General features: G+C 36.4%; 1 protein-coding gene across 2 annotated transcripts in view; it reads right to left on the reverse strand.

Moving 5' to 3' along the window:
• LOC145684157 (uncharacterized) overlaps positions 1–15,242 on the reverse strand; it is a 143,945-nt gene that overhangs the window by 88,585 nt on the left and 40,118 nt on the right. For both annotated transcript variants that reach the window (XM_081756130.1, XM_081756140.1), the window contains exons 7-8: positions 12,482–12,606; positions 2,368–2,691 (exon numbers count right to left, since the gene is read on the reverse strand). In XM_081756130.1, the coding sequence (XP_081612256.1) occupies positions 2,368–2,691; positions 12,482–12,606 (449 nt within the window). The remainder of the gene's footprint in view (positions 1–2,367; positions 2,692–12,481; positions 12,607–15,242) is intronic.

A 15,242-nucleotide genomic window follows, 5' to 3' on the forward strand; every position in this document is an offset into this window, starting at 1 on the left:
GACGTGGACCTACTGATTAACGTGGAATCCGAACCACATGAGCTCCCGCCGGGAATCGAACCCGGGTCTCCCACGCCAAAGGCGCGTACGCTAACCGCTTAGCCACGGAGGGGCTCACTTGGTGAAATTTGAATGTGGGGGGGGGGACAGAAGGACCTCGAGAAAACCTATGGGCACGACGTTGTCCAGTACAAACTGATATGATCTAGGATCGAACCAGGGACCCTTGCACGTTCAAAATAGTGCATTATAAACTTACCTGTTGCAATTTTATTGTCAAACTTTGTGTCTTAGTTGTACAGTATGAAAGGATTCTTAAAACAGCCTCTCGCGTGTGAGAACTCTTATTCTCATAATTTCTATTTCAGATAACCTTATCAATAAATATTTTATGAGTCTAGATAACTGATGTGTTAAGATGAAATCTTTCAGTTTAACATCCCACGAATATGACCCTTAGGTTAAGGGAGATGATAATTACAGCAAGTGAATGATGATGAAGAATTTGTGGAATGAGAAAGTAGGAGGAAACAGGAGTACCCCGAGAAAACCCAAGAACATGATGTTGACCACCACAAGCTTACTTGGCCGGGAATAGAAGCAGAGATCCCACGCACCAGAGGTAAAGCGCTTTACTACTAAGCCACCGTACCCCCTACGTGTTAAGATCAAAGTTTATATAAAAGCATGTATTTTGTATTTACTTCTTTAACATAACGAATTCTTCCTTAAGTGAAGGCAAAAGTAGCTTAATGTAATAGTTAACAAGAATTTTTAGGAATGATCGAAAAAAATGGATCAAAAGATTTGCGATCTTGGCCAAAAATTAGTTTTTGGATCAAGGACCACTAAATTTTTGAACGGCCCCTATATCGGATTTTCATATTTTTTACGGAATAAGGACATCATACTGAGTTAAGTGATAGTTTGGGTTTGGTTACACTATATGTAGTTCTCCCGTTATAAGGCGTACAAGAAAAATTTTTGATTGAAATATATTGGATCTTTTTCTTATCTGAAGCATCCAATAAAGTGGTTTCGAAGTCAAATTTACTACTTTTTCGGAGTGAATCCTTGAAGACTACGCTGATAAGCAAACTACATGGCTAACCCTTCTTTCATCTCACTGATCCTAAAAGTAAACTTACATCATTTGCTACAAAAACAATCGTTAAATATTGTTGGTACGTTCTTCTCACTTCTCAAATCCTGATATAAAAGTTATGTCGTATCGTCATAAAATTCAAATGAGTACTAAACCGTAATAAGTGAATCTGACTTCAAAACAGTCTGCGGAAATATGTTTTATTCGATGTTTTCAGCGAGAAAGTTGATCTTTTTAACTAGTAAATATGCATCCCATCTTTTCATTGTGTGATAGTTTAACGTAAGCTTCTACTACTACTTATGTATGGATTGGAAGGTATTTGTGCAGCATTTCTCTGCTCTGAAAATTGAGAACTTTGATGTAATGAAGCTTGCGTGAAAAAAATGTAACTTGAAAATTCCACTGACTCAAATTAACCTAACAACAAACAAACAAACAAATAATAAATAAATAAATAAATAAATAGAGTTCTATAAATGCAAGCCGAACAATTTCTCGGAATGTGTGCCTCCAACTGGAATCATAGAGTCCTGTCTAGCTGATTTTCCCAAGTCCTCGTAAGGACAGAGTCGTAGGTCCATGTCTCATATAGCCTCGTTGCTGAAAAAGACGCTAAATTAAAAATCTAATCAAATCAATGTCACATGATGTTATTGATGACATACTGAATTTCATACCAATTAGATTCAAGCTTTACATGATCCAAAAGGGACCACCAAGTACTAACTTCAGAATCAGAAATAGTTCCGTCTGTGCACTGGTACGTAGCAATGTTCACAAATTATATTTTGTAATAAGTAACCACAGGTTATAGGTATTTAAAAAAATATATAGTTTTCATGATTTTAAGGCAATGTTTCACAATCAAATCACGAAATTTTGCCCCAATGTTGTAAACAAAAGTACTTTCTAGCTCATACATCTAACGAACCTAGACGGGATTACTATGGCAAAAAGAGCAAGGATGAAGTAGCCAGTTTGTATTTCCTTATGGTTCAAAAACTGCATTTCAACTATAAATTAAGGGGAGGGGGTTCAAGGAATAAACTGGGAATAAGTATCAGGGATACAGGTACACAATACTTTTAAAAACAACAACTTAATAAAATTAGTATTAAAGGATTATTCACAATAAGATTTGTACAGCTATTCCACAGTTCTTTTCTCTCCTTAAAGAAGGAGCGAAAGAACATAATGTATGACCACCTTGAATAACATCTTTATGAACAAGAAGATGAACTAAAAAGATTCTTGCGTACCCTTAAAGAGGCTATCTTGCTCTCTAGCTTGTCATGGCATTTCTGAAGCGATTCAAACCGTTTCTGCAACTCCTCATGCTCTTCTTTAATTTGTAGAACATTCTGTTGTTCATTCTCCAGTTTCTCTTGTAAATTTATTCGCTTCTGCTGTTCGGAAGCTAATGAAGTTTCCAATTCACAAACTCGCCTTTGGAAACCCTCGTCATGCATAAAAGAATGTTGCTGACGTTCCTCTGGAGCGCTCTGCACAGTTCTAGGCTGTTCTCGTGCGAATCCGCTGCTCAAAATTCTATCATAGCTAGCCTTCAGGGTAGAATTTTCACGCTGAAAAAAAAGACAAATAATTATATTGTGTTCTAATTATCATAAAGTAACATTACTTGAACTTAAACCAAGAAAGTGTTGAAATATTTGTATTACACTGTGAGTAATATTGATTCAAGTAAGTTGCAGGGCAAAGTAACTCTAAAGTGCATTCACTTACAGTTTAACTTTTGTTGTTGTTGTTGTTCAAGTAACCCTTCCTCGTGTCAAAATTAACTATTTTGCGGTATTCCATTCAATATCTAGTTAGTAAGAACAGAGGCGGACCAAGGGCCGGACAACCCGGGCAACTGCCCGGGGCGCCACAATCAGGAGGGCGCCAAAATCAGCCTCAGAAAGTAAATTTTATAACGTGTATTGACTAATGGAGACATGGCATGTAGAGACATGCCATCTTTAGTAGTATTCAATAAATTCTGTTCGATTTTGTATTTGTTTTTATATATCGGTACATAAATAATAATTAAAACACAATGTAATTGATACCATACGTATTATATATTTTTAAGTACTAAATATACCCATATCATGTATTTGAGTATTTTCTCCTTGAAAAATGGGTTTAAAATATTGAAATCACTGTAATAAAATGTAAAATATAGGCTAGGACTAGGGGAACGCCAAAAAGTCATTTTGCCCAGGTGAAAATTTTGCCTTGGTCTGCCCCTGAGTAAAAGCAATAAAGAAGAGTTTACGCACGAAAAATGGTGTTTCACTGGGATCCAAACAAGTTAAATACATTCGCTTCAGATGATAAAACTCTTGCTATGAAATCTGAATTGGAAATTATTACGATGTTATAAAGGTTAAGAAAAAGCTGTAAAGAATGTGGGACAAAAGAAATAATAAAAAAGCAAAAGTAATGATGATTGAGAAGCAGGTGAGCTCCGTCAAGTTACAAAAATTGGAAGTAATGTAGAGTAATGATTAGTTTTCAATACCTAGGCACAATAGTTAGTAAAGATCTGAAACTAACTAACTAACTAACTCTATGGCCTATGGAACCCGGAGGTTCAATGCCGCGTTCACAAAAGCTCTCCAATGACTTCTTTCCTTAGCCAACTGGATCCAGTTTCTACTTTGTATTCCTATCTCTGCTAGATCCATCTTAATATTGTCCTCCCATCTGCGCCTAGGTTTTCCTAATGGTCGTTTTCCGATTGGTCTTCCAGTCAAGACTTTGAAAGCGTTTCTACTTTCTTCCATTCTAGCTACATGACCTGCCCACTTAAGCCTCCTAGACTGGACGATCCTAACAATGTTGGGTAAACCGTATAAATTATTTAGTTCCTCGTTATGAATTTTCCGCCATTCCCCATTCCCGTTCCTCTTGGGTCCGAATACTCTTCTCAGGATCTTGTTCTCAAATACTTTCAGTCTATGTTCTTCCCTCAGAGTAAGCGACCATGTTTCGCACCCATACAGAACAACAGGCATGATTATCGTTTTGTATATTAAAGATCTGAAACATAGAAGGTAAATAAGAGCAAGGACAAATGATGAATTACGATAAAAGCCTTTACGATAAGATTTTTAAACAAGAATTTTCGGAATAATCCAAAACAAAATGGATCAAAAGATTGCGATCTTGGCTAAGAGTTTTAGGAATAAAAAAATGCATAAAAAAATTGCGATCTTGGCCAAGAGTTTTAGGAATGATAAAAAAAAATGCATGAAAAGATTGCGATCTTGGCCAAGAGTTTTAGGAATGATAAAAAAAATGCATCAAAAGATTGCGATCTTGGCCAAGAGTTTTAGGAATGATAAAAAAAAATGCATTAAAAGATTGCGATCTTGGCCAGGAGTTTTAGGAATGATAAAAAAAAATGCATCAAAAGATTGCGATCTTGGTCAAGAATTAGGTTTTGTATTAGGGGCCACAAACTTTTTGAACGGCTTCTAAATCGAGTTTTCGTATTTTTTACGGAATAAACACATCATACTGTTACTTGATAGTTTGGGTTTGGTTACACTATATGTAGCTCTCAAGATATATATATATATATATATATATATATATATATATATATATATATACAAGAAATTTTTTTGCCTGAAATATATTGGATTTTTTGATCCAAAATGTATGTTGATGAATACGAAGAGGGAAAAAAAACTTTTTTTTTTTTTTGTAATTGATTGATTGATTTGGAGTTCAGAGCCCCTTTTTGGTAAGCCTTTTTATTTCAAGTGTGCCCCTGCTAGCGCTTCTGTCGATATGTGATTTCCCGTACCTCTCTGGAATGAGGAGGGGCAAGTTGCCTTGGACGATTTCTTTCGATAGCTGAATGTGGACAGGGTTGGCACATTGACGGGCTTCGCACTCTACTATCTTGTTAGCCATTCTATGCAGCCTACGATCTTCACTCGTCAAGATCAAACGATTGAATGACAAATTGGTAACAAAGACGAGGTCGTTCACTTCTTTCCCTCAAACAAAGGGATGGTTTCCTACGTAAGAGACGGCGGACGTAGGGCTGAAGTGTGTTTCACTTATTTTCCGAAGACACACTTGAAACAGAAAGGCTCTAGTGATGCTATATGAGATGTAACTTACAGCTTAACATGGAATCCGAACCACATGAACTTCCATTTGAAATTGAACCCGAATCTGCTAACCACATGTACTAATATTTCATCACGAGGGTTCATGGATTTTTTTCTTTATGGAGTATTGTACTGTAGGAGCAAACACATAGACATTACGTAAAAGTGAAGAACACCTGAGGAACTTTGAACTGTCGATAGGGAAAACAATAAGGAAAAGTAGATAGATGGAACTGTCACAAACTTGTTTTATTGTGACTACTTATTATATGGACAGAAATGGAAGTGAGCCGCATACATGTGCATGTTGCAAACCTCCATTTAAGAATTGTTAAAATTTTCATATTGCTTATACACCTCTTATACGTAAAAGTATATAACAAAAACTTTTATTTATATTACTGCATTTTTACCTTTTATCTTCTTAGACTACAGTTTTATTCTAAATTTGTAGGATTTGACAGGTAATATACTATACTACACGTTCAATATTTTAGCATTTATATTTCAATAACTAATTACCGAATTGCACAAACAACAGTTAATATCGAGCTACAAAGTATTCTGAACATAATAAAACAAATTTGTTAATCTAGCTATCTTCATACATTTATTATTATTATTATTTTTGTTTCGTTGTGAACTTTTAGTAATCAGCTGTCGTAGACAACTGACAAACTTTAATGGGCTGTACTTTAGAAACATTACAGTCTAAAAACTAAATTTTTGCTACATTTCCTTGTTAAAAAATAAAAGAAAACTCCTGCCAAAATTTCATATAAAGATTGCTGTCGGTGAGGTACTATGCGTTGATTGAATTGATATCGAGTGGTCCAGAAAGATTTTCACAATATCAGTGATAATAGTTGTTGTTGTGTTATTGTTGCTATGTTTTAGAAGGTCAATATACCCAAAGGAGAAAGGAGGAACACTTGTTCACTGAAAGTAACTTCTCTAAAAATGCAGGAGTTGGTATTGTTTATTGTTTTTTGTTTTTTAATCCCTATTATCAGCAAGAGTATTGTAAGGTTCTATACCCTCACATACAGTAATCATATGTTTTTTATTATGAACACGTGTTATTACGTTCATACATAAACAATAGCAGACGACGGAAAGAGACCACCAGGAAGACACGAAGGTGATTTTAAAAAAAAAAGTACGAAGACAGCTGACTTCTCCTAATGGGTTTCCCCTTTAAGAAGATGCCTATAAGAGAAGACTTCAAGGAGGAGGATTTTTAGATTTCTGGGCTTTTGGCATTTATGGGCATGATAGCCCCGTCACGCTTGAGAGATGACCTCCCTCGGTGAGCATACTATCCGATGAAAGGGAAGGAAGGAAGCGGCCTGGGACCTATTATGTTAGGTGCCACCCAGGTATTTGCGTGGTGTGAATGAGGAAAACCCAGGAAAACCTAATTCAGGATGGCTGGCCTGAAAAAGCGTTTTGCACTTTTTCGACCGAGTGTTTCCACTGGGAATCGAACCCGGGACCGCTCGTACCGAAGGCAAAAGCGTTAACGACTACGCTACGCGGGGCCACTAGAGAAGACTTTAAGAAGAGAAAGTGATCAGTTCATTGCTGATCACTCACCTATTAACACTTTCTCCTGGGGCCGCCATGGGCTATGAAGAATTACTTTAAAACCATCTCCTGACGCTACTATGAGCGAAAGAGACATCCTTTAAATTAACTTCTTCTGAGGCTGCTATGAGCTACGGAGAATTCCTTTAACTATCTCCCGAGGCTGCTATGAACTACGGAGAATTCCTTTAACTATCTTCTAAGGCTGCTATGAGCTATGGAGAATTCATTTAACTATCTCCTAAGGCTGCTATGAGCTACGGAGAATTCCTTTAACTATCTCCCGAGGCTGCTATGAGCTGCGGAGAATTCCTTTAACTATCTCCCGAGGCTGCTATGAGCTGCGGAGAATTCCTTTAACTATCTCCCGAGGCTGCTATGAGCTGCGGAGAATTCCTTTAACTATCTCCCGAGGCTGCTATGAGCGAAGGAGATATTCTTTAATTACCTACTCCTGAGGCTGTTATGAGCGAAGGAATTATCCAGGTTACCTGTCTAAGGCCATTACGAGCTTAAGACAATTGAACCTGCCTTTATTCCGAGACCACTTTCGTGTACCGAAGATCCTTCATTGAACTCTGAAACCATTACAGATTTACAAGAACTTTGTAAAAACTTTCATAAGACTTTATTGTTAAAATCAAAGTTGGTAAGTTTAAATCTCGGATTCGTTATTTAAGACTCTACCAAACAGAATATTGTAATATGAACAGATCGGCGCCATTAAATATACACTACAAGACAATTGGTAGTCTATCAGTTGTAGAATTGTGATTTTAGCATTTGTCAAAGTTTTCACTTCTTTATTGCCACGTAATTTGCCATCCAGAATGGTTAGAAACTTATACTACTTAAAATGAAGTAATTTATGTGAAAATATTTATTTTTTTTTTAAACTGGAAATCATGCACTACTTATAGCAGTTTTTTTTTTTAAATAAAACCTCTTGATCATCATCATCCACCCCCTTGTAACTTTGTTCCTTTGAATATATTTTGTTCAATTCGTCTTAGTTGTGTTATTATTATAGTAGAGGCCTCCAAAATATACATGTTTGTGATACTGTAGTGTCCATAGTGCGTAACACTGAATAATTAAAATGTTCTTGCACGTTTTCGTTTAATATGTAGATTTGCAGTATGTAATAATCTGACGTAGTGCAATTTGAAAAAAACACAACGTTATATTAAGCTGGCAATACTGTTCATCTGTTGGTATTGCAGTACATTGTCAAACGATCTTCCCTTGTTAATGTTTCCTTAGCGTTTTTTATCTATTCGATTGGTTTAGATTGGACATTATCAGTTTTTCTCTTCCCTCTATTTCTTTTCATCGACGGCTCTTTCGAGGCTTGGTGGGCCGCGGTGGCTCAGTGGTAGAGCGTTCATCTCTGGTGCATGGAGTCCTTGGTTCGATCCCAGTTCGCGCCAAGTGAACTTTGTGATGGACAAACACCGTGTGTGTGGGTTTTCTCGAAGTTTTCCCTCTTTCTCCCACTTTCTTCATTCTACCATTTCATTCTTTTCTCATCATCATCGTCTCCTTTCGCCTAGCCGGCATAACCGTGGGGCGTAAAACTTAAAAAATTCATTTTCTTTCGAGGCTTGGAAATGTAACATGATCCTGTAATCTAGCTCTTGGAGGAAAAATAGTATGGTGGGAAACGAATATAGCCGTCAATTGCATTGAATTGAAGATCCGGTTATGGTTCGGGGCCACATTAATAGTACGTGGCCAAGGCGAAAAGTTCTCACTTCGCACAAAGATGGCGTTGATATCAATAACATTTTGTTCTTGTTAGGTTGGTACACGATTCGCAATAATGTAAGCCAAGTATCAGCTTGGCTAACAGAATAGTTTAGCTTATACAGTTTTTGAAAGTAAATGTGTATGTTTCGTGCATGTGTATAAACTAGCCGCGCCATTATAAAATTCTTTGTTTTGGATGGTATCTTCAACAAAATTCATTCAAAGTAGATGAAATGAAATCTTTGAAATTTTACGTTCCATAGTTATGGCGGCTAGGCCAAAGGAGATGGTGATGATGAGAAATGAATGAAATGGTGGACTGAAGAAAGTGGGAAGAAACGGAAGAACCAAGAGGAAACCCACGCACATGGTGTTTGTCCACCACAAAGCTCACTTGGCGCGATCTGGGATCGAACCAAGAACCTCACGCACCAGAGGTGAACGCTCTACCACTGAGTCACCGCAGGCCGTTTCCAAAGTAGATGAGGCTGGCGGTTTATAAAGTCTACTTTATCATTTTCAACAGTTAAGAAATGGACTGGTGAATTTAAATACGTGGTCATACTTTTCTTGAAGATGATCCAAGTGAAGGACTTCTAAAAATTGTAACTACAGATGAAAACATCGAAAAAGTGCACAATATGGAACTGGACAATCTGCAGTTAAAGTTGTATAAAACAGCTGACGCCATAGGCATATCAGAAGAAAAAATTACTGTATATTTTGTACAAAGAATTAAATATCAGAAAACTTTGTGCAAGGTAAGTGCCCCATTTATTGAATGATGACCACAAAACAAATGCGGAAACGAATTTTTCAGCAATGTTTGGGCCGTTTTAAAAATAATCTAACTAATTTTGTGCGCCATTTTGTTACTATGATCCGCCAAAAACGAAACAACAAAGTAGTGGGTGGAAACCGGTGGCCTGCATCAAGAAAAGGTGAAGAAGATTTTATCTGTCGGGAAGGTTATAGCCAGTGTTTTCTGAGATGCCAAACAGATTCTTCTTATTGATTATCTTGCGATGGGTAAAATAATAACTGGAGAATACTATTCGAGTTTTCTGGACCAACTGGAGGAAAAAATACGTAAGAACAGACCTGGGCTGCAAAAGAAGGAAAATCATGTTTTATAAAAACAATGCACTCGTCCACAAGGATGTTTTGGCAATGGGAAAATTGAAGGATTTAAAGTACGATTTGTTGGAACACCTTCCCCCTATTCATCAGATTTGACACCATGTGATTTCCACGTCCTTCCACATCTAAAGAAATCTGTAGTTCGAAAATGTTTTGAGACCAATGAAAAGGTTATGGCAGCAGTTAGAGGGGTATTTTGCAGATTCAAAATCTCACTTAAGGGAAGGAATGTACCCACTGGAAAAACGTTGCATTGATCTAAACGGGGACTACGTAGAAAAATAAGTAAATTTTTGTCCCAAAAACGGTCTTTTATCTTTCTCCTTGTCCACATACGTCCCTTTCTTCATAACCTTGCTGTTGTATAAGGACGCATAACATAAAAAAGAACTTTTTCGAGGCTTGCAATTTAAGGTTTATTGTTTAAGTTTAAGTTTTATTATATCAATTTATTGTTTTCACTGCATGTATAACGTTATTTTATTATTTTGTTGGAAAGAGTGGAAAAAGTTAAAAAGAAGAATTCTCTTCTAATATTTTACTTTTGGTATAAATATTTATTCAGCTTTCTTAGAATAGAAGGGCTACATTTAGAAGAGAAAGACGGACATAAGCCTACGTGACCAACATAAAAATGGAAACTGATACAAACACAGGAGAAACAGTATATAAGATAAGCTTTTTCTAACGGGTTATCCTAGATCTTATTCCTTGTTTCTTGCTGGAAGATGTGGTCACTCGCTTGATTATTTTATTTCTGATTGCACGCATAGAGAGAGAGGTTCTTGGGTTTGTTGTCACGCACCCATCGCTACATATATATCGTAAACTGAGAATGTTGAGAAAAGGACAGATACTGATAATTTTGTAACATTAAAAGAAAAACTTTTCTACCTATACAAGGAACAACCACTATATTTAAAGAAACAAATATGATTATGTCCAATATCACGGGATGGCCTTCCAAACAGGCCACCATTATAGGTCAAATATTGAGATTTAATTTTATGTTTTTTACTGTAGTATTGTTTAACAAGTATGTAGTTTGGTTCATCAGATATATGTAATAAATATTCATTTTTGGTGTAAGGTTGATTTTCTTCACTTAACGTACAGATGCATTCGAAATTAAATATATTATATCATACATAGACAAAATGGCTTCTTATATATATAATCACTATAACTACTGAGTATCCTCCTCTTTAACATACAGGTTTGATGGTTTGTCCGGAAAGTGGTAGGACTGATTTAAAAAAATATATATATTCACAATTTTGACACATTGACTTAATAGGTTTCAAAATATGCCCCTTCTACATCAGGGCTGTGCCGTGGAAAGTCAGTGCCCGGGGCGAGAGTATACGACGGCGCCCCTATACATATATTCCAAGCAATTTTTCCTATTTTTTTCTCCCGAAATTTTCGCCCCCTTACTTTGGCGCCCGGAGCCGGCGTCCCGCTCGCCTCCCCCCCACGGCACGGCCCTGTTCTACATCAACATAGCGTTTCCAACGACTCTGTTAATCACTGAAGGTTCCCTGGAAAGCAAAACCTGGAATGCCCTTCAGCTACCTCGTTACAGCCTCTTGAATGGCCTGGACTAAGTCGTGGTACTGTCTTTTCATGACCCTTTTCAGTCGGAGAAAGAGGAAGAAATCTGCAGGAGCGATATCTGGATTGTAAGATGGCTGGAGAAGCTGTGTGATGACATATTTGGTCAGAAAGTCCATGACAGCAAAGGTGCTGTAGCTCGGAGCATTGTCGTAATGAAGCTTCCATGATCCAGTGATTGCTGGACGGACACGGGCGATTCGTTTTCTGAGTCTTTCAAGTGCTTCCACATAGAATGCAGGATTCACAGTCTGACCAGGTGCTACAAACTCTCTGTGAACCAGTCCTTTGCAGTCACAAAATATAAACGAACATCAATTTCATTTTCGACTTGCTTATGCGGGCTTTTTACGGATCACTCCCCTAAGCAGTCTTGAACATGTCATGGGTCTCATCCACAGTTTCACCCAATTTCACGCAAAACTTTAACACGTAACCATGCTCTAACAAACGATTCACTGTGGACACAGCAAGGCATCTTGAAAAGGGTTCACCTTAAACACGAACTACTCCGTGAAGGCTTGGAGACGACTTGTGCACAGGTAGCTAAGACCCCCTCCTCCCACTACCCAACCAGCGCAGTAACATCCACCTTCTTTACCACGTTTTGGCGGGAAAAAATCAGTTCTACTACTTCCCGTACAAATCCTGTATACAATTTTATTTTGTATTTCATATAATAATTATTACTGACAAGAGAAGAAGGATGTAATACATGAACGCAATAAATTACATGTACACTCATGTCCAAAATTATTGTCGCATGTTTATAAATATGTTGTTGTAGGAATATAATTTGATAACGAATTCGCCCGGTATTTCTTACAATGTTAGTATGTGTATAATCGACAAAGACATATACGTGGCAAATTTCATATCAAAAGAGCAGTAAATAAGAACAATAAAACGAAAATAAAATTTTCTTCGCCATTTAGCAATATTTTGTTTTACTCATTCTAATTTTCATATTTATAATTCTTTTCCTATGAAATTTACTACAAATATACATTTCTCGATTATACACCTAGTAACAGTATTAAAAGTACCCTGCAAAATTATTATCAAATTATATTTTTACAAGAAGATAGCTATAGATATGCGACAATCATTTTGGACATGAGTGTACATATATCAACTAGTAGCAAATACGTACTTTTAATTCCCGTATTTCCTCTTGCAAGTCTCTCAGATTTTCTTGAGAACCTTGTAGGGAATTAATTTCCGATTGATAGGCCAACATCTTCATCCGTTCACTTTTCAATTCATCCAACAAAGACTCTGAAATAACAATAATACCTTCTTTACGAGGAAGACAAATAAATACACTACCAATTTAACCATAAACGACTACTTAAATAGTACAATTACGTTTCAGAAACTGGAACACAATAGGTATAATGAAAATGTATTAATAATAGCGTCTTTTTTAAAGAAGAGCAGAATTTACAATAACCTCCGTTAAAACCTACTTTACTTGTTTGCACCAACAGCGATTTTCTCGATTTCGGATAGTTTTCTAGTTATAAGCTCTGATTATTTTTCTCGCATTCTCATAAATATTTCATTAACAATTTTACAATACACGTAAATCATTTCTCTTGAAAAATCTCAGAAGGGGTAGACTAGTTGTGGGAAAAATGTTCTTCGGACGAGTTTTCTTGAAAACGGTTCAAATAATTTAGTTTTAACTTCATGTAACAATCTAACGAGGTGCGTACCATTCAATATTTGTGTCGGACTTTTTCGTTACTTTTCAAACGTAATCTCTGTCCACCTCAACATACCATTGAAGTCTATGTGTCCACCTTTCAAAAGCATATGCAAAGTAATTTTGGTGTGTGTGTGTGAGAGAGAGAGAGAGAGATGGGGCATACGGCAGTTTCAAAGAAACTTCTGGATAAAAAATGTTTACCCTGCAGAGAATCCTTGAGCTTGGGAAACAGGCAAAAGTACCTGGGAAAAACGATCTGGGGAATAGAATAGGCGTGGGAAAAATTTAATGTGTTTGTGCTCCAAAAGTCGAGGGCATTGCCAACGACTGGTGGTTTATTATCCCAATGCAGAAGAAACTGTGAACTTGCGAGCTGTGGTCGAATTCCTTGCAATTCAGGAAGCAATTTATACTCTAAACATTGCAAACAGTACTGCCCAGTGATAATATGCCCTTTCGCTACAGGGATGGTTAAAAGTACCTGCTTTTATCCCAGAATGTGAAATAGAAAGGTTTATATATATATATATATATATATATATATATATATATATATATATATATATATATATATATATAAAGGGAACTATGCGGAATTCTTTTGGTAGGGGTAAAAAGATGTCTACTGTTTTGACTCCTGGTTTATTTCGGGATTGAACTGGGGAATAAACGTTTCATTTATAGTGATAACGGAGTCAAACAATTTTCCATTTGCAGCAATATTTCTTGTCGGCAGACCAATAGCAATTGTCTTCCGGGACATTTTCTTCACCTCGACTAACTGCCTAAAGAACCCAACGTAAACTGACCTTTTCAGCTTCAGGAAGTCAGTCAGTATGAGTTTCACGGTAGTGCGAGAAGCCTAACAGATTGCAGACGTCTTCCTTCACGGAAAGCGGGACGATATTATAATTAAATAAAACTTCGAAGTCTAAAGAGTTAATGATATTTTTTGCGCTATATCTCAGTAACCATACTGTACACTGTCGTTTTAGTAGCATCATAACTAGTGTCATTATTAGTATGTATTTCAGTTTATCAGTAGACATCGGATTTTTAGGTTCTAAAAAAAGTATGTTTTAGGTGTCTAAAATCGGTGCCAAAAATACTAAATTAGGCACTAAAAATGAAAAAAATAGATTCTTGTAAAAGGTACTTATTTTTGAATGGAATGATGCATTATGGTCTGAATACAAACTTACATACAGAAATGCATGCACACACGTCATGTTACCTTACATTTTAACCTGCTCAATATTGAAGTATTGATAAAAATAAGAATTTTTAATAAAACTACTATATGTTTGTAGATAAATCTTTAGCACAAGACACACCTTCACATGTCTGCACCACATAAGTCGTAACTGGTCTCACAGTAAATAACAAAGACTTTTTCCAGGTTTTCTATTGTGAAACGGTGGCGTTTGTTCTTGTTGGTGAGGATAAGCTTGTACATAGAGAATGAACATTCCACATCAATTGACGTGATGGGGCAAACTTCAACTTGGGTACATGTTTGATTGGTATTTCGCATTTGTGTTCATTTTGTTTCCTAGCCAAAATATCTTCTGGTGCACACAAACTCTTGAGTCAAGTTCTTTTCCAATACACTTTCAAGTTTTACCTTTACTTTCTTTCCAACTTCACCGGTCACTTCCACAACTTTTTGCTTCACTTCTTGAATAAGCTTTATTTTTAGAAAGTGATATTCCCGAGGCCTCTAATTATGCAATAATCCGAACAAAAAATGTGTAGTGCGAGCTAATATATGCCAAATCAGTACGGACAGAAGAATCATTCATCAACTCTTTGGCAGCACTAACGTTATAAGCATCTTTCACTAAATTTTTTCGAGGTTTTCTCGTGTTTAACCTTTCGAAAATTTTCACATGTTTACTTTGCGCAAAATAGGCAAAAATAAGATCTAACGTTCAATTAGGCATTTTTAGACAAAATAAAACTTGATGCTAGTGCTTTAATTTGTCATAAAACCTTCATATACGACTTTATTTTTCATTCTGAGCTAAGAAAAAATAGGTTTTTACCTAAAGATCCTATGTTTATTTATCAGTTTATCTTAATAGATGGCGTGGTTATTGTAGGGCATCAAATTTTAAATTTACAAAAAAAGTTCTCGATCTGGTCGAAAATTATGCACGAGAATCTACACTCACCAATATATATATATCTATATATATTTATA

This window comes from Thermobia domestica, chromosome 1 (assembly GCF_964235325.1).
Source record: "Thermobia domestica chromosome 1, izTheDome1.hap1.1, whole genome shotgun sequence".
In the NCBI taxonomy this organism is placed as follows: domain Eukaryota; kingdom Metazoa; phylum Arthropoda; class Insecta; order Zygentoma; family Lepismatidae; genus Thermobia; species Thermobia domestica.